This window comes from Pelobates fuscus, chromosome 6 (genome assembly GCF_036172605.1).
Source record: "Pelobates fuscus isolate aPelFus1 chromosome 6, aPelFus1.pri, whole genome shotgun sequence".
NCBI classification, from domain to species: domain Eukaryota; kingdom Metazoa; phylum Chordata; class Amphibia; order Anura; family Pelobatidae; genus Pelobates; species Pelobates fuscus.
In genome coordinates this window covers 249,695,769-249,716,814 of record NC_086322.1, presented here as the reverse complement: position 1 = coordinate 249,716,814, position 21,046 = coordinate 249,695,769, and the positions used below count along the sequence as shown (strand labels likewise).

The 21,046-nt window shown below is 42.5% G+C and overlaps 1 protein-coding gene across 1 annotated transcript in view; it reads right to left on the bottom strand.

The window, feature by feature from the left end:
• Window positions 1-19,110, bottom strand: part of LOC134614775 (glucose-6-phosphatase catalytic subunit 1-like) — a 92,070-nt gene extending 72,960 nt beyond the window's left edge. Inside the window, exon 1 of the mRNA XM_063458921.1 lies at window positions 18,735-19,110. Within this exon, the coding sequence (XP_063314991.1) occupies window positions 18,735-18,958 (224 nt within the window). The 5' untranslated portion in view covers window positions 18,959-19,110. The remainder of the gene's footprint in view (window positions 1-18,734) is intronic.
• Between the last annotated feature and the right edge of the window lie 1,936 nt (window positions 19,111-21,046).

Genomic DNA, 21,046 nt, shown 5'->3' with positions numbered 1-21,046 from the left:
GGCCAGATGCCCGATGTGCTCTGCTCCGGGGTCAGAGCTGGGGTAGTCTCAGGGTAAGGAAAAAAGGAAGGACAGAGGCCAGCGGCGCTCTGCCCAGTTGCCAGCTCTTCCGCTGAGGCAGCCTGTAGAAAGTCAGGCTCAGGGGAAGGAAACAAGGGAGGACAGAGGCCAGCGGCGCTCTGCCCAGTTGCCAGCTCTTCTGCTGGGGGGTCAGGGAACAAAGGAGTTGACTGGGGAGGAGAAATATCACTTACCTCCCCCTGGTACTCCGGCTGCTGCTGGGGGGGGAGGTCGATGCTCTCCACTTTCTGTAACTCCAGCTCTAGTTGGGGATCTGGGCCGGTTGCCCAGCATCCCTGTAGGGCCGGTGGAGAGATCTCGGTCCCATCTCCACCTGCCTGCAGGGGGTCCTCCCAGGACCAGTCTATGAGGTCCTCTACCTCGGGTACCTCTGGTTGCTGTTGGGGAGGGAGACCGGTTGTCTCTTCCTCCAATAACACATTCTGCCGCTGGGGAGTGAGACCGACTGTCTCCCCTCCCTGTAAAACATACTGCCGCTGGGGATCTGGGCCGGGTGCCCAGCATCCCTGTAGGGCCGGTAGAGAGACCTCGGTCCCATCTCCACCGGCCACCTCGGTTTCTTCCTCGTCCCACTCTACCTGTGGCTGGAGTTTCTCCCAACGTGCCCACTGGCCTTCCCTCAACGCCCTGTGTTGTAGGTTCCGGGTCACCATGTCCCACACAAACCTCACGTATTTCTCCTCTGGATTGGGTCCGTAAAACTTCAGGCGCAACCCTACCATCGTGCCAAACTCTAGTACGGAGTAGCTATACGCCATGCTTGCTGTAGCCACTGCTGGTTCCATTATGTTGCTGAAGATAGGGACGCTGCACAACTCCACAAGTTACCGGTGTCTCTGAGCTGCTTCTCCTCGCACTAGGACGCCATCCCACCGCTTGCCACCAATGTAACGGATCGCCTGGCACCCCGACTGGGTACCTCCGTTGAAAGATGCTCCTAGCGCTTCCAGAGGACTCCAAGCACTCCACCAGACACCATAAGCACCGCAGGCTGCAGCTATCTCCCTTCAGAACGAAGCAGGAACAAGCTCTTACAAGAGCTCAGTGATTATAGCAAGGGAATATGCCTAGCATAGCAATCCCTTGTAGCAGATTCCCCCAATAAGAGACAGGACTCAAGTTGAGGGTAAAAATAGAACTCCCTGGCTGCTAGCTTGCAGCCCTTTTTATTCACAATCCACAAAACCTAGTACTGCTCACAGGGTTTTGCAGAACAACCAATAAACACATTACAACACATACAATGCAAGTACAGCAGCCAATCAGACACAATGGGACAATAGAAACACACCCAGCATATTCCTCCCCTCTGCTTAGGAGATAATTGAGTCAATTACTGTATCTACTCAATTATCTCCAAGCTGAAAAGTTACACTTTTTATACATTTTTATAACTTTGTGAGTTAACATCGTACATACATAAAACTTATATTATTTTAACCAGTATAACTTGGGGACAAACATATCCAAAATTCACTTGAATAGGTTCAGGGGTTTAACGGTTAGGTCGAAGTCCTTTGTTTTCACTTGCAAGCATGGCTTTTCCTTGTCCCTGGGACAACACCCTGCTGGAGAACAATGGATCCGGGGGAGGGGAAGAGGAAGTGTCCAAAAAGTTTCAGTATGTCCATACACTGTTTTTAAAAGGCCAGCACAGTACAATAAAAGTCCATTCACTGTGCTTAAAGGGCCAGTAGCCGCACGATAAAACACAGTATGCCCAAATACCGTGCATAAAGGGCCAAATCGCCCAGGGACCGTAGTCACACGGTAAGAGGCGGGCAAGCAGCCCCCTCCAAAACACAGTGGCGAAGTGGCTTTCGCTACATTCAATATTACACCGACAGCAGTAGTTATGTGAAAGAAGGGATCCGCTATGCAGGATATGCAGTAACAACGATAGACAAGGTGATAGAAGCTCGGCCACTGGCAAAAGGAACATCAGCACAAAAGACAGAATTAATAGCACTGACACGAGCGTTACAATTGGCTGAAGGTTTAAGAGTGAACATCTACACGGACTCCAAGTATGCGTTTTTAACCACTCATGCCCACGGAGCTTTGTATAAAGAAAGAGGACTATTGAATTCAGAAGGCAAAGAAATCAAGTACGCAGCTGAAATCCTACAACTATTGGAAGCAGTGTGGGAGCCGAAAGAAGTCGGTATTATACATTGTCGAGCGCATCTGAGAGGAGATGGTGATGTAACCAAAGGAAATCGGATGGCAGACAGTGCGGCTAAGCGTGCCGCTGAATCGGGAAGACAGGAGTATGTGGGGCATATAGCTGCTCTTATACCAACTCCACTGTCTCAATGGACTCCAGTTTATACAGCTCAAGAAGAGGAGTGGTTAAAGACTGAACCTGGAAAGTATTTGGAGAACAAATGGTATCAGTTAGAAGATGGAAGAATAGTCATTCCAGCATCACTAGCGGTAGAAATTGTCCAGAACTATCACAACGGGACACATTCTGGGAGAGACAGTACAGAAGAATCTCTCAGAAAACATTTCTACATACCAAGATTGTCCAACTTGACTCAGGCCATTGTACGAAGATGTGTAACGTGTGCTAAAAATAATGCAAGGCAAGGACCAGTAAAGCCACCAGGAGTCCAGTTTACGGGGGGACTCCCCATGTCCGATTTACAAATTGACTATACAGTAATGCCTAAATCTGGTGGACATCGCTACCTGCTGGTAGTTGTGTGTACCTATTCAGGCTGGGTAGAAGCATGTCCTACTCGTACGGAGAAAGCAGGAGAAGTTGTGAGATTCCTGCTACGAGAAATAATACCACGATATGGACTACCCTGCTCTATAGGATCGGACAATGGTCCAGCTTTTGTTCATCAGTGCCTACAACAACTGACTCATATGCTTGGTATAAAGTGGAGGCTTCATATGGCATATAGACCCCAGAGTTCTGGTAAGGTAGAGAGAATGAATAGAACTATTAAGAATCAGTTGGCTAAAATGTGTCAGGAAACCCAACTTAAGTGGAACGTTCTCTTGCCCATAGCTCTATTGCGAATCCGCAGTACACCTACCAGAAGGATGGGCCTCTCTCCTTTTGAAATCATGTATGGGCGACCACCTCCCGTACTTGGTAACTTAAGGGGGGATTTGAGTCAGTTGGGAGAAGGAATTACCCGGCAGCAGGTTGTAGAGTTGGGTAAGACTATGGAGGAGGTACAGAAATGGGTACAAGATAGATTACCTGTGAATATTTATCCCCCAGTTCATAGTTACCACCCAGGAGACCAAGTGTGGATTAAAGAGTGGAATAATGTACCGTTAGGGCCCAAGTGGAGAGGTCCTTATGTTGTTCCTTTGTCTACCCCTACAGCGATAAAAGTAGCCGAAGTGACTCCGTGGATACATCACTCCAGGGTTAAACCAGCAGCAGTCGATTCTTGGCAAGTTACAGCAGATCCAGAGAATCCCTGCAAGATCCGGTTAAAACGCACGACTCAGTCGGAGTGACGAGGAACCTTGTGGATTACAAATTTTATTGTTTCAGAGATTTGGTAAGTGAGTGAGAAGGCCATAATAAAGCCTGTCCACCCACCAACGAGTGTATAAGTCAGGATAAGTCTCGAAGGGACCCCTGTGAAGACGAGCAGAACTCCATTCCCTGCAGCCCTTACATCCTGGAAGCTGAGGTGCCTTCGCACGGACGAAGACTGAGGATGACGACGAAAGATGTGCTTATAATAATGTTTATTTATGTGTATTTTTATATTCAGGAAGGTAGAGGTACCGACACTCCTAGCTGTGAGGTATGCATTAAGACTACAAGAACAGGTAACCATATATCCCAGACCCTAATTTGGCATTCACAATATGAGTGTAAAGGAGATGTATCAAGATGTAGATACTTAAATATAGAATATAGTGTGTGCCATTTAGGAGTAGGAGAACCTAAGTGCTTCAGTCCAGAGTATCAACCCCGTACAATTTGGTTGACTCTCAGGAATGGAGATCCTCAGGGGACCCTAATTAATAAGACGGTATTAGAATCCGTATATTCTTCAGGTGTTCTGCTATTTGATGCGTGTAAAGCGATATCAAGTGGTAGAAAGCCGTGGAATGTATGTGGGGATCTTAGATGGGAGAGGACGTATGGGTCTAACGATAAATATATTTGTCCCAGTAGTAAAAATAAATATGTGAGTCCTAGATGCCCAAATAGAGATTATAACTTTTGCCCATATTGGTCTTGTGTGGGGTGGGTAACTTGGGGACAGACAGCAGACAAGGACATGATTGTGACTAAGTTGCCTACCAATCTATATTGTAAGTCTATGGAATGCAATCCAATCCATATACTTATAAATAACCCCGACAAGTTCTTAGATAAATATGGTAATTTATTTGGGTTTCAAATATATGGGACGGGTTTAGATCCTGGGACAATATTGTTTATAGGGATAGAGACTGATACGGTAACCTCCCAAAACTCATCAAGTATATCATTCCTTTTATGAAGAGATGAGCATAGATAATAAGATCCCCCATAATGCTAAAAACCTGTTCATTGATTTAGCTGAAAGTATTGCCGGTAGTCTTAATGTTACCAACTGCTATGTGTGTGGAGGTACTAACATGGGAGACCAATGGCCTTGGGAAGCAAAGGAGGTAATGTCCGGTTCTGAGGCAGTTGACCAATTAATATCTACACAAGCCGATTATCATATGAGTGTTAGAGGTAAATCTGAGTGGAGATTAAAGACCTCCATCATAGGTTATGTTTGCATAGCGAGGAAAGGAATGATGTATAATACTTCTGTAGGATAATTAACTTGTCTAGGGCAAAAAGCTTATGATGATGATACAAAAATACAACTTGGTGGTCGGCTTCAAATGTCTCAGAACCATCTAACCCGTTTGCTAGATACGCCAATTTAAAGGATGTGTGGTTTGATTTATCCATCACATCTAACTGGAGAGCCCCAGCAAATTTGTACTGGATCTGTGGTAAGAAAGCCTATTCGGAGTTGCCACAGGACTGGGAAGGGGCATGTGTGTTGGGTATGCTCAAACCATCCTTCTTCTTGTTACCTATCGAAACAGGTGAGACTTTAGGTGTTAAAGTGTATGATGTGAATCATAGGAAGAAAAGGGGACCCATAGAGATAGGCACCTGGGAAGATAATGAATGGCCTCCCCAGCGTATTATAGATTATTATGGGCCAGCCACGTGGGCAGAAGATGGTACCTTTGGTTATAGAACCCCTATTTATATGCTCAACCGTATTATAAGATTACAGGCAGTGGTTGAGATCATCACTAACGAGACATCACAAGCGCTCAATCTTCTAGCGAAGCACAATACCAGGATGAGGACAGCAGTCTACCAAAATAGATTAGCCTTGGATTACCTTTTGGCAGTAGAGGGAGGTGTATGTGGGAAGTTCAACCTGAGCAATTGCTGTCTTCAAATAGATGACGAAGGGCAAGCAATAGCTGAGGTTACTAGCCATATGGTTAAACTAGCGCATGTGCCTACTCAGGTATGGAAAGGGTACAATCCAAGTAGTTGGTTTGGTAGCTGGTATGAGTGGTTTGGAGGGCTTAAGGCAGTGGTAGGTGGAGTCCTATTGATTTTAATGTTGTGTCTACTCCTGCCGTGTCTTATACCCTTAGTAGTTAGGTCTGTGCAAAGCCTGATAGAAAATATAGCAGAGAGGAAGGCTGCTGCACAGATAATGGCAATTTATAAATATAAGGCTCTAGATCAGGGAGAACCAATGCAGGAAGATGAGTGTTGAAGATTCACATCATAGGATAAGTCTGGTCTGGTTCAAGGTAACTTGCGGTGTATGCAAACCAAGGTTAAGTGATGCCTCAAGTAATTGTGAAATATCAAGAGGCATCAAAGGGGGAAATGTGGTGGAATCTCGGTAAAAATAAATTTAGTAGGCCGAGATTACCACGTGGCATGTGTATGTGCATATGCTGACGTATCGATCAGTTGGTTGCACGAGGCAAGATACGATCAGTAGTGTACGGAGCATGTGCAAGAATACAGGATATAGTATTCCCCTCCTCCATTGTGCTGGACAAGCCATGCGGTCAAGCAGGAAGTTAATTCTTACTTGTATTGATTGGTCAAGAGAATGTGCGGGTGGAGCTTAATATGGGAGGAGTTATGTGCCTATATAAGGAGCCTGCACTATTGTCCGGGGCTCAGAACTTGCTGTATTTTGGTGACATTAGTCCCTCTGAGTCCCGATCGGTGATCCAATAAAGAATCTCTTCCTTCCTGAAGAAACCTGTGTCCATCTCTCTGTGCTTTGCTTCCGTCAGTTTCTCCGGTATCACTAGTAGTTGTTTCAGGCCTTCATTTTTTTTCTTATATACACTACCAGCATAGGCCTCAATTTTGAATACATTGTTTTTAATCCTTTATATTGTGCTAGCTTATTTTGATACATAAAACAAAGGTATAATACAGGTTATTGTTTTTTGTGTGTTTCAAATATTTGAGTTGAGTTTTGTTGTGTTTTGGCTATCATAGTACAGGCCTAGAAAGAAAAATGTTTCATTTTTTTTTTCAGGCCTGCATTTTAATACACGTTAGGCTTCCATCCTTTATACTTTTATTGTGTGTCTTGAATATCCTAGTTTAGGTATAATGCCTACCCTATGATAATTTAGGCTAATTTACTGGTTTTGAAGTCTGTGAAGTTTTTTTCTTAAAAGACAAGAGTTTGCTTGAATAGGTTAATGTAATTAAGTTTCTCAAATAGTTTAATCTCTTTGGAGCCAGTTTCAGTTTTCTTTTTTTTAAATTAATCCCATTGTTAAAGACTCAGAGAGAGCTCAGTTTTAAAATGTCATTTCTGGGTACTAAGTATTTTTCTGTAGAAGTACTAGAGTACTTCAAGAATGACATTGACAAACATGATGGACCATATGAGCTTCCAGAACCAGCAGGCCCCAATTGTGGAAAATATGAAGGTTTTATGGATGTTTTGACACAGATTGTTACTAATAAAAAGTGCAATATTAAGAAAAGGAAAAGCTTGGTGGCACAAGCGGTTGTTGCTGTAATAAGGGGTTTGGCAAGCATGGTACTCGAATTGCAGCAAGCTAATTTAGTAACCACTAATAAAATGGAAGATGCTCTTGATGAAAGAGATTGTTTTAAAATAGCTGCCCTAAGAACAAACAAAATGATTGAGGGGTTGGAAAAGGAGTTAAGAGAAACAGAACAACAGAGAGATGCATATAGTGCTAAGATCACTGAACTCCAAGACCTAGTCACGGAATATAAAATGAAAATTAAAGAAAACACAAATAAATGGGATAAGGAGATTCCTAGAGTATGCCCAGGCCAGTCTTATTTTAAAGAACCAGTGCTGGGAACAAAACAGAAGGGAAATGTGTCAATTCTTAACTGTGTCCCACAAGCCCCTTTAATTATAACTGAACACTTTAATGCAAGAGAAATGCCTACTAGCTTCTCTAGGCAGACAAGGACTATGTCAATCACAGATAAAGATAATTTCCAGAAATGGTGGGGAAGTATGCCAAATAACGACTTTAATACTTTTACACATTGGTTTATGAGGGGAGCAAATAGAGCAAAAAAAGGAGGTCTGGGACCTAAAGAGAAGACTGAAAGATTGGAGGCAGGTGTGAAAGCACTGAGGGAACAGATGAGAGAGTAGGAAAAGATTGATCAATTGGGGGGTCCCAGCAATCAATAACTCTCATAATTTTTGTATCTCTCTACATCTGTATGTATGTTTGTTTTTCTTTTGTTTTGATTCTTTCTCTGAGTTTTCCAGTCTCCCATATAGCTATACAGTTCTAATGATGAGATCTAGTGTTCCCACAGAGCAAGGCAAAGCTGCATTAGGATGATGATGTGTGTCAACAGAAGATTGTGGTGGATCCTTGTTACAGGATGGATAAGTATAAGCTGTATCACAGTAGGGATGGGAGACAGGCAATGCGGGCAGAAGATACTCCAAATAAGGGAGTCAGTTTAAAAAGATTAGAGTCTACATTTTAATAATCCTTCTATTCCTCCAAGGTGTCCGGAACAACGGCGGCAATGGTTTAGGCAAAGCAGGGAGTCAGGAAAAACTGGACATATTTGCAGCCCTTCTGGGAGGAGTCGGAACTGGATTAAGAATATGGAATTCCGCAAATATCACATCCAGTCCTACAGACTCTACAAACTCTGCCACTAGTACTCATTCTCATAATTACACTATACTTTTGTGTGGCAATGATATAGATGAGGAAGAAACTTGAAAAGGGGTATATATTTGAAATGTTTTTTTGTTTTGTTTTTGTTTCTCTCTCATACATTGCACATACATACATATTTAACACACACACACACATTCACCTAAATTTCTTTTTTTTTTTTTTGTTTTGTTTTTTGACAAATTTGTATAAAATGTGAATTGACAGCCATAGGAAAGTACAGGAGAACTTATGTCGCTGAGGGAACTATTCCGGAGGGACGGTGGGTTGAATTTCTCCTGTATATCAGGTTTTTGCTCCCACTAGGTTCTCTTGTACTAGAGGGATAACTAGATAACGGAGCAACATAGATGAAGAAAAAGTGGGGGAATGTGGGGTGATGCAACCCCTATTTGACTGTTTTCTTTTACCTTACTCAACTCACTCACACTAATTCTTGTGCTCCCCTTTCCTACTTCAGATCTCATAGTTTAGATAGATAAGAGGGAAATATTATTATTTTTAAATGTGCTCAACATAAGAGAAGAAAAAGTGAGGGAATGTGGTGACATTCTGTCATCAAACTAACATGGTGACCAGGGGTCATCTGATCAAGTTCATGTAGATCTTTCTTACAGGGGGATAAGCTTTATCCTTTGATATGTTAAGTAGGTAACTCAATACCTTTTACAAGTCAGGAGAGAGATAGCCACTCCCCTCTATCCTCATTCCTCTCTGTTCCTTCTTGGCTGTGCTGCTGAGCAGATGTGCAGACGCCATGTGCTATCTTGGTGAACCATGTTATACTCTATTGCTTCCTTTTCTTCCTTGGTGGATGTGATGTTGGACTTACAGCAGTGAGCCATTACTAGATGTGAAGGCCTAACCGTGGGTGAGATCAAACGTGTGGGGAAGGGGATTACTATATAGATAGATAGATTTAAAAGGGTTGTTGCTCCGTGGGTCTGGGCTGTGTGTTTGTGATACATTTATAGTATTGTGTTGTTGTCTTCTAAATAAATACCTTTTAATGTAGACGAACCTTGTGTAAAATATTTATATTAATTTGGTGTTACACCACAGGTTGGGGATTATGATGAAGGCCCCTAGTGGCACCATGAGATGTAGAACAAAGTCCGCTACAGGGGCCCCGACGTCCTTGGAAAAAGAGGTTGTCTCGTGGATCGACTTAAACAAACCCCTGTTCGACCCTCGATCCATTGCTCACCTGGTTTCTTTGGAATGGTCTCTGCCTGATCACCTAGCACCATCGGTGCATTTATGGGCCCGTAGACCACTGGCTTGAGAAGCCCGCAGGATAATTCGAGCGGTATTCCTAGCCGGGCTCCCGAACAAAGTAGCCGCAAACCCAGACTTAGACCCCGATGAGGCACTGCGGTTTTGCTGGTTAAGCACCTGTCTAGTATTCAGGAGATCCTGAGAGCGGCCCACTGCAGTGCCTATACTATGAAGTCCGCACTGGCAAGCTGATTGTTCTCCGCTACACGAGTGAGTTGTGCTAGCAGAACATACGAGGAAGTATAAGAGGTGTCCTATTTTACATGGAAATACTTGACGGAAGCTTATCTCAGTGCCAACCCGTACCTTTTATAGGGGATTGGAACCTTGACCCGGAATTTCACACTTGCCTCCACTTTCGGATGACATCCCAGACGGGGCCCCGAGTCTGGGGTGGCAGACGACCCTATCCTAAACGCAAGTTGGACCGCTGGAGGTGCTTGGGATAAAGGGATCTGAGCCCCTCGGAGTCCTGGCATGAGTCTACGATTGAACGTATATTCATTAGTTGCTTTGAATTAGACGCGGCCCTCAAGAAACTTCTATCGACCGCGGGGCCCAGTTCTGGTAAGGTGTCCTCTATTTTCTCCCTGGTGAGATAGGTATCTTGTGCATCAGTCATTTGGGCGACAATACAACCTGGTTGGGAGGAATTGAGGACATTCAGGAATACCAGAACTATCTGAACAGATCTTTCTCGTTTTCCACGCGTTGGGACCCGGACGCGACTCTTCATCGATATAGGACATCTTGCTGTATGGTCTACCCTGCGAGGTGCCTCCCAGACCGAAAGGTCAGACGCTCCCTGCGTTTTCCCTGGTTAGAGTCCCTGGATTTAGTTTTTTTTTCAAGCAGGGAAAACCTCCTCTACATCTCAAGGAATGGCGTCCTGGAGGGTGGATTGGACGCAAGGGGGTGCCTCCTACGCTCTCCACTGCCCGAGTTACTTGTACGTATGGAATAGTTTTCTCTGGGAGGACCCACGGAGGAGGACCCATCAGGCCCCGACCAGTTCGGCTGGATGACGGACCCATTTGCTCAGCGATGGACGCTTCCCTCAAGGAGTGTTCGACACGGAGACGCGGATGAGTCTCCTCCGTTTGTTTGGTCTCAGGACCTTTCTACACGTGCCTCGGTCTGCAGTTCCTGGATTCCCTGGACCCTTGCTCATTTGATCTCGGGGATTGTGAGACTTTGGTCTGCATGGCGACCCTGACGTAGTTGGGTCTGGTACGGATCTCCTAATTTTGCTACCGCAAATTTACAGGGTTCGGGTATTGTTTGGTCACTTTATTAACAGGGACTGCCATATCAATTAGATTAGGTAGCGCGTACAACTGTTGTCAGCGGGCCTCGCTCTGCTTAGAATTCCCTTTACGGATCCTGATGATGGGTATTCATCTCCCCAGGGGGTACACACATTTTTGTCATGCTCCTATGGTGGTTTCTGTCCGGTTTTGTCCATTCACTGATTCTGGATTTAATTCAGTTATTATACCTTGTTTTTTCTTTCAGATGGGTTCGGTGGTTCGGACCTTAGCTGTCCATCAGCCTTAGTCGGACCCGAGGGTCATATTATTACTTTGGTAGTGCTCCCACCTTTAGGCGGTGTTCGACGTCACCGTTTGTTTAAATGGTTCTTCCCTTTTTCTCGCCCTTCATGTACCGCTTGGTTGTGGTTGGCATTGGCGGGGCGTATAGGTTTTTTTGGTTCACTTCAGTCCGTAACACTGCGACTTCAGATACCAACATGGCGGGCATTGTACACTTTCCTGCCGGTTACGAGGAGCTATCTTCGCAGAGTTTAGGTTGGTACGGCGGATTGTGTTTCTTTGGTCTTTGCTGTCCGAGCGTTAAAACAGCAAATATGAAGCCTCCTGTCATGCTATAAAATTGTAGATTATACTAGCTTTAGTGTAACTATAATCATAATTTTATTAATGACAGGAGGCAAATATTTCCCTCCCAGTTTCTCCCTCCCTTTGTTGTTTGTTGGTTTGACTGACTTGTTGTTTATTCACCTGGTCTCCTGGGCTAGGTTGGTTATCTGGGGGACTTGGGGTTTATCTGGGATACGGTACCGTCAGTATTTTATGATGGGGGTTCAGGTTTTTTCACTATCTGGGATATTATACTGTCAGTATTTACGATGGGGATTCATGTTTTCTCAGTACATTTCATTCGCTAATCAGTGTTTTCGACTGTGTTTCTCTCGTTTCAGTTTAATGGTTTGGCTACAGTTCTTAGATCCGACTACTCTACAGGATAAAGGTCAAGGCTTCACCCACTGGTTCCACGGTTTCTAGTTCGCATGGCATTCATCGTTATGTTATGTTTGTTTCTCCTGTTATTGTATTTGTGGTGTATTGTTCATGTACTTTATTTGTCGCAGCATGAAAGAGGAAATAGTTAGTTGGGAGAAGCCTTTTATAGATTCATGATTTTTTTTTGTCTCTGGTGTTTTTATCTCTATGTTAATGTGCTGCTGTGGAGTTCTAGTAAAGAGAGACTTAAGCAAATATTCGCCTCCTGTCATTAATAAAATTAAGATTATAGTTACACTAAAGCTAGTATAATCTACAATTTCAGTGAAAACACCCAGTGCCTTTTTTTACAAAAACAAATATAGCCATCTGGATCCACCAAGCTGCCCTTATTCTGTGGGCACAAATGGCATAATTTTGTGGGATCTCCTCCTTACCTTGAGGAATAAAGGCTGTTACTTATGGCTAGACAATTTTTACACTAGGATAGATTTATTTAAATGTTTATTTTACATTGTCCTTAGCCAGTGGCACAGTGTGGAAGAATCAGAAAGTTTCCCCCCAGAAACTGACATTTGGCAAAAAACGTAAAGTGACAGTGGCCATGTTGATATGCTACTCCTTAGTTACAAGTTCAAAACTGACATGTAAATCCTGTTCACAATTCACGATGAGAATATAGATCCAGTGTCCGTTAGCATAAGTGATGCATGAATGGAAAAATAATATGGGGGAGTAGATGTGGCTGTTAATTCATCCAAATCTGTTTCATGGCAAAACAAAAATATTGTATAACTAAATTGTAGTATACCTAACGCAGTATATGACTCATATACTGTACAAAAGAGCGACCACAAGGAAGTCACAAGCTTTCTTAGAATTTACCATAAAGTTTTTATCTGATTTGAGTTTGAGTTTATTTAGCCAGCCCCTTATCCTTCTACATTTCAATACAAAGATCTCCAAAGACTCTGCACAAGGCACTTTCTTTGCAGAATTGTCCCTAGAGCCTGACAAAAGTCATCCCAGAAAGAGTGCCGAGTCTGTAACAAAAGATGATCTCGGAGGGAATCAATGTACTGTTGCCGTCACTGCCCATATCTACCAGGTCTATGTGCTTCTCAGTGTTTTAAAGTGTAACATACTGAGTTAAAATATTACGTTCTAAGACTTTGTATATGACTCTGTATGTTATTCTGTATTCCTTACCTTGGCTGTTTGTGACTCTGTATGTCATTCCGTATTCTTGCCCTTGGCTTGTCCTGATTGACAGATTGTCAGCTTGTTAGCTGCCTGTAAAGTGACTACACAAAACAACTCAAAATATACCATTTGGAATACCCTGTGTTGTCAATTTTTTTTTTTAAATGGTATGCCATCACAGGGTAATTCTAATTTCTAGGGTGCTTAGGTTCAGGGTAGGGCTTGCAGCCGTAGGCCTGGGGGGCAAACCCAGTTGAGTGGCCCACTGCACCACCGAATCAGCTCACCATTCATGCCCACCTTTTCCTGGTTTTATAATGGATCTTTGCCATACCCACTCCTTCGCAGCTCCAACTTTCAATGCTGTCAGAGCGCAGGCTGAGAATCTCTGAGTCTGTGCTCTGACTCACTAACTGAGCGTCGGAACCATGAGGGAGAAGATATGATCTGACTGCACCTACTGCTGGTGCACACCAGTGGACCACCAGGGAATCGTTTAAATTGAATATGCTGGTGTCCCCAACTTGCAAGCTGTATTGGGGACCGGGTGCCTCTGTTGTCATGGCGCCCTGCGTGACCGCACAGCTTTCACACCCTAAATGCTGGCCCTGCTGACAGACACACTGGCACACACACATAAACCATGACAGACACACACTCACTGACAGGCAGACACACATACACACTGACAGGCAGACACACACACACTGACAGACAACCACTTACTAGACAGACACACTCGCTGACACACACACACACTCAATGACAGACACACTTATTCGCAGACACATACACTTACACACACACTTACTGGCAGACAGACAACCACACACTCACTGACAGACAGACAGACACACACACTCACTGACCAACACAAACACACACTCACTGACAGACACACACACTTACTGACAGACACACACTCACTAACAGACACACACTCACTCACTGACAGACACACACTCACTGACAAACACACTCACTCACTGACATACACACATTCTTACTGACAGACACACACTTACTGACAGGCACACTTACTTTCAGACACACACACACTCACAAATTATTTTTATTGCTTGGTGCACCTATCTTTAGGAGTCCTCCGGGACTAGAGGGGCTGTGGGGCAGAGGGAATGAGGCACATGGGGGGTCTTGGGCGCAGGAATTAGACACCGAGCAGGGGGGATGAGACACATGGGAGTGGGGCCCCCAGGGCAATTTTCACACCGGGGCCCAGTGGATTCTAGTTACGCCTCTGCCCTCGTATGTACCTTTACCAGGTATATGACAACACTGAAGGGGCACATTTGAGACACAGCCATTTAAGTTTTAATTTACGCTGGTCCCTGCCCCACTTTGGATTTTTTTTTAGCAGGTTGTGTTTTCCAATTACTTCACAAAGGCATGCCATTTCCTAAAGAAGACACCCCAGGGTGTTTCAAAAGGCATACACTGCGTGCAGAATTATTAGGCAAATTAGTATTTTGACCACATCATCCTCTTTATGCATGTTGTCTTACTCCAAGCTGTATAGGCTCGAAAGCCTACTACCAATTAAGCATATTAGGTGATGTGCATCTCTGTAATGAGAAGGGGTGTGGTCTAATGACATCAACACCCTATATCAGGTGTGCATAATTATTAGGCAACTTCCTTTCCTTTGGCGAAATGGGTCAAAAGAAGGACTTGAGGGGGGCGGGGCCGGACCGCCGGCGGGATCAGACGTGCTCTGTCTGAGCTCCCGCTTTGGGGGACTGAAAACCGGCGCAAACTGGAGGCAAACTCTCCCTATCAACCGGCAACGGAGATCAAGCGGAGCCCCAGACCCTGGGGTACGAGGAGATACCCCTCAAGACCCTATCTGGGACCTACAGTAACCCGAAGTAGGCCCGAAGCGTGTTGGAGCTTGAGCCGGGAAGAGACGGCCGCTCTCCCGGGTCTCCGGCTGGGGTCCGGCCTCCTCCCCCCCCCTCTGGACCGGGGGGGTCATCCCGGTCTACATCCCCTCCAGCAACTCCTATCATGCCAAGCCTGGCGGCACACAATCACCCTGCTGGGGAAAACTCAACGGCAGCACCCTCCCAAGATGGCCGCCGCACGCCAGCCACATGAGCGAAGTACCCACGGACTGGAGCTTGCATACAGCAGGAACCATCCAGCGCCATCTGAGCACCACAGTAACCTGCTGCAGGGATGGATCAGCTCACTACACTGCGTTACACAGAGCGAGGTTAGTGGCTTATGTGTGGGGCGGAAACATTTATTTATGCGAGTGGAAAGCCTAAACACAACCGCAGGCCACACGTCTAAGATGGCGGCAGCCCTCATCGTGAAATTCCACACAGACAAAGCTGACTCAAATATCAGTGCAGCAAGCAGCTTTCAGGAGCTGGGCAGCGACCGAGCAGCTGAAACTGAAGAGGCTGGTGGCAACCAAACCACAGAAGCAATCAGGGGAGAATGCCCTACGTCAAGAAGCCTCACTCCCCTAAATGCCAAGCACCGGCACACAGAAGGGAGCGGCGGCTGTACGACACCAGAGCATACTGCTCCAGCCCCTCATAGCCTTCACCCAAGACGGAACGACTCAGCAACAAGGGATAAAGGCTTGACGGACACGGACTGACCCAGGGACTACCTCTATCAGGAAAGCATTATCAGCCCCATACCTGGTCGCAACCACTCTGCCAGGCATTCCTGCGGCCCTCACCACCAAGGGTCACCTGCAGTAGAGCCCATCCTGATTCACTATGCTGTGACTTACAATCCCCTGGCATGTCTGATATAAAGCACCCAACAAGCTGGCGAAACATTTTCGTTTTTCACACTCTTATTCTTTTATTTATTTATTTTTTATTTTTTACTCTTTTTTCTTGCTATAAGCATGTATAACCATTTCGGCATTATTGTTTAAACTGTTAAACTGCTATGAGACACATTCTCTACGCCTGCTCTTTGAGCCGGCTTTATAAGTGTGATCTTTAAACCTGTCTTATACGCCTGATTTCCAATCTCGATTTCTAAATCTGATCTCTAAACCTGATCTCTAAACCTGATCTCTAAACTTGATCTCTAAATCTGATCTCTAAATCTGATCTCTAAACCTGATCTCTAAACCTGACTCATATACCTGAGCCATAAGCCTGTTTACCAAGCCTGATCAATAAGCCTGTTTTCAAAGCTTGTTTATATACGCCTGTCTATACGCCTGTTCTTCAAGCCTGTTTCCTCTTAAGTATAACTTACTTCAACTAAACGTGAACATACACTGTTAACATCTAGATTTCTTTAACTTTAAAAAATTGTGCTGTTTTTACGTATGCCATGATGATGTCTTTCCTTAATGTCATTATTGTACTTGCCCATGCTGTCGTGGCTGTGCAAGCTCTTTTGTCATATTATGCACAACAAAAATAAAGAATTAAAAAAAAAAAAAAAAAGAAGGACTTGACAGGCTCAGAAAAGTTAAAAATAGTGAGATATCTTGCAGAGGGATGCAGCACTCTTAAAATTGCAAAGCTTCTGAAGCGTGATCATCGAACAATCAAGCGTTTCATTCAAAATAGTTAACAGGGTCGCAAGAAGTGTGTGGAGAAACCAAGGCGCAAAATAACTGCCCATGAACTGAGAAAAGTCAAGCGTGCAGCTGCCAAGATGCCACTTGCCACCAGTTTGGCCATATTTCAGAGCTGCAACATCACTGGAGTGCCCGAAAGCACAAGGTGTGCAATACTCAGAGACATGGCCAAGGTAAGAAAGGCTGAAGACGACCACCACTGAACAAGACACACAAGCTGAAACGTCAAGACTGGGCCAAGAAATATCTCAAGACTGATTTTTCTAAGGTTTTATGGACTGATGAAATGAGAGTCTTGATGGGCCAGATGGATGGATTGGTAAAGGGCAGAGAGCTCCAGTCCGACTCAGACGCCAGCAAGGTGGAGGTGGAGTACTGGTTTGGGCTGGTATCATCAAAGATGAGCTTGTGGGGCCTTTTCTGGTTGAGGATGGAGTCAAGCTCAACTCCCAGTTTCTGGAAGACACCTTCTTCAAGCAGTGGTACAGGAAGAAGTCTGCATCCTTCAAGAAAAACATGATTTTCATGCAGGACAATGCTCCATCACACGCGTCCAAGTACTCCACAGCGTGGCTGGCAAGAAAGGGTATAAAAGAAGTAAATCTAATGACATGGCCTCCTTGTTCACCTGATCTGAACCCCATTGAGAACCTGTGGTCCATCAACAAATGTGAGATTTACAAGGAGGGAAAACAGTACACATCTCTGAACAGTGTCTGGGAGGCTGTGGTTGCTGCTGCACGCAATGTTGATGGTGAACAGATCAAAACACTGACAGAATCCATGGATGGCAGGCTTTTGAGTGTCCTTGCAAAGAAAGGTGGCTATATTGGTCACTGATTTGTTTTTGTTATGTTTTTGAATGTCAGAAATGTATATTTGTGAATGTTGAGATGTTATATTGGTTTCACTGGTAAAAATAAATAATTGAAATGGGTATATATTTGTTTTTTGTTAAGTTGCCTAATAATTATGCACAGTAATAGTCACCTGCACACACAGATATCCCCCTAAAATAGCTATAACTAAAAACAAACTAAAAACTACTTCCAAAAATATTCAGCTTTGATATTAATGAGTTTTTTGGGTTCATTGAGAACATGGTTGTTGTTCAATAATAAAATTAATCCTCAAAAATACAACTTGCCTAATAATTCTGCACTCCCTGTATTTTGAACTTTAGCGCGGGATCATTTTTTCACTAGCCTGTACCAAGTGAAGAGGTAATACGTATTTTTTTCCCTTTTTTAAACATTTTGTTTTACTTTTAAAAGCTTTTTTTAGCTTTTAACTTTTTTAACTTTTTAAAACTTTTTTTTTTTACTGTTAACACCTAACTAGCCTAACAGTAAATTACCCAATTTCCCCACTAACTTCTACCCACCGTAGCTAAAGAAATAAATAATTTGCAAATATTTAAGTAACTAACTAAATAAATGTAAACCCTGAAGGTTAAAAAAAAATAAAAGTTAACCCTTTACTTGTTTAGATATCATTCATATTATATTTTATATCTAAATATTTGATGTCAAAATTGTCCAGAACACGATATACAATAAGTGTGGGGAAACGTAATTTGAAAGAGTTAAATTATGGTTGAACAAACATATAGCACAAATTCTAAGCTTTCTTCTGGTTTAGAACTTAGACAATTGCCTCCGGTTAATGTCTTATCCACATACAGTATAGGGAGAATACTCTTAATGATAACGTTTATTTTAGTTTTGCAGAACCTGATAATCTGCCCTCAGATATGCTCTCAATTAAGTGTTCTCGTTAACACAATGGCTTTTCGCCTCTAAAAGGGCGCTAACATCAGTGATTTTGGCATCCAAATTATAATGAATAGATAATTGTCAAATTGTTTTCCATAGCACAAGTTAAACTGACATCAATAACATTATAGAAAAATAAATACAAATACTTCATCACTTGTTCAAATAAAATATGATCATAAATAAATTGATTATGTAGTGGGATTTTCAAATTACATGGGCTACTGCGGTTCTATTCCCACCAACCCATATACATGTTGTCATATAATGCAAAACTGTTTAAAATACTGGAATATTTGTTGTTACTTTATTGTATAAAGTACTCACCACTTAAAAACGAGATTGAGCCAGTCCCCAATTACAGCGACCCATATAAGCTTGATGCCAACTGACTCACACAGGTGGAACCATATGGGGAAAAATATTAAGAAGGTGTTTCTTAGATCAGCTGCGAAGGATACAAAGATGAACCAGTCTTGAGAATTCATGAAGTTTTCTTGAAGATATTGTATTATATAGACTCCCATTGCATGAAGGGTTTCCATGTCCATTCTATATCTTTTGAATTCTCAGAATTGTTTCACTACTACTTTTGCTGTCTAAGGTGGTTCATAGATTATGTAGTATTTTTTGAATAGACGTGTTTGTCCTCCCTTCTCAATGGACAGACTAGATAAAGCACCATGCAACATATGTTTAACCATAGGAATTTTCCAGCATTACTCTACATTTTAGGCAACAAACAACAATCTTGTCCTGTGCTGATCAGATACCATCAATGATTAGCATGCTCTGGATAAACATGCCCTTGTTTTTTTAGAGAATGTTTGCTTATCCTTGGTTTGCAGCTGCTATTGATATATTGAAATTGTCATTAAAATCTAGTTGATTGAGGAAAATAAATGAAATGATTATAATCATTTTGAGACCACTCTGCTTTTGTATTTATTGATTTCATCACTCGGGTAGTCTTATTCAGAGTACATGCAAGCATTGAAAGAAATTAAAAACAAATTTTACACAATGTTTCATAAACGACATTTACATTTTCAAGTTTGTAACCATATGAACTCTAGGTTTTGGGTTAGTTTACAATCTTGTTGGTGAAAAGCACTGTAAAAGTGCATGCAGTGCCAGATTAACACATTAATGCCTATGAAATAGGCCCAATGATTTTAAAAATAAAACCTTTTTTTTTTACTACTCTTCACATGCTCTTGCTTAAGTATGGAAACTTAACCCCTTATGTCCGCCGGGCGTATATTTACGTCCTTTTAAAAGCGGCTCTAAACGCCGCAGGACGTTTGGGGGGACCGGCGATCGCGGTTGGGGGGACTCCCAGGGAGCCCCCCGCGGCAGATCTGCCTCCTCCGGTCCCTCCCGGTCATGTGAGAGTGAGGTCCTTGCGAGGACCTCACAATCACATGGCCGGTATAGCTGGCTCAGGCATTGCCAGCAGGGGGACCAACTGTAATGACAGTTGGCCCCCCTGCTGGCTGAAAATAAAATAAAATAAAGTTAAAAGTGTAAAAAAAAATATATATATATATACTTAGATCATATATATATATATTATATATATATGATCTAAGTATATATATATATACACATACACATACACCGTCTAGGTGTATTTTAATATTAATATATATATAATTATATATATATTAATATCAAATTACACGTAGACTGATACTGATTAAATATATATATAATTATTGTTTTATATATATATTTATAAATAATATAAAAAAATAAATATGTAAATACGTAAAAAAATTAAATAAAAAAATAATTAAAAATAAAATATTAAAAAATATATAGATGTGTTTTATTTCGTTCTAACTGTATTGTGATATTAATATATATATATTTATATCAAAATACACGTAGAACGAAATAATATATATATATCTATATACATAAATATATACGTATATATCACTATATATATACCTATATATAAATAAAACATATTTAAAAAAAAAAAATATATATATACGTATATATACACATATGTATATATATACATATATTAATTCTACACATATATTTATGTAATAATTTTACATAATTAGGTATCCTAATTAATTACAATTAGCGGGACCTGCCTGACAACCCATGCCGAAAGTATAAGGAATTTAATTTGCTAGCACTATATTTAACCCTATAACTTTCCAAGACACCATAAAACCTGTACATGGGGGGTACTGTTTTACTCGGGAGACTTCGCCGAACACAAATATTAGTGTTTCAAAACAGTAAAATGTATTACAATGATGATATCGCCAGTAAAAGTGACGTTTTTTGCATTTTTCACGCACAAACAGCACTTACACGGACGATATTACTGCTGCAATACTTTTTACTGTTTTGAAACACAAATATTTGTGTTCAGCGAAGTCTCCCGAGTACAACAGTACCCCTCATGTACAGGTTTTATGGTGTTTTCAAAAATTACAGCGTCAAATATAAGGCTTGTGTTTCATTTTTTTCACATTAAAATTCGCCAGATTGCTTACGTTGCCTTTATGACCCTATGGTAGCCCAAGAATGAAGATTACCCCTATGATGACATACTATTTGCAATAGTAGACAACCCAAGGTATTGCAAATGGGGTATGTCCAGTCTTTTTTAG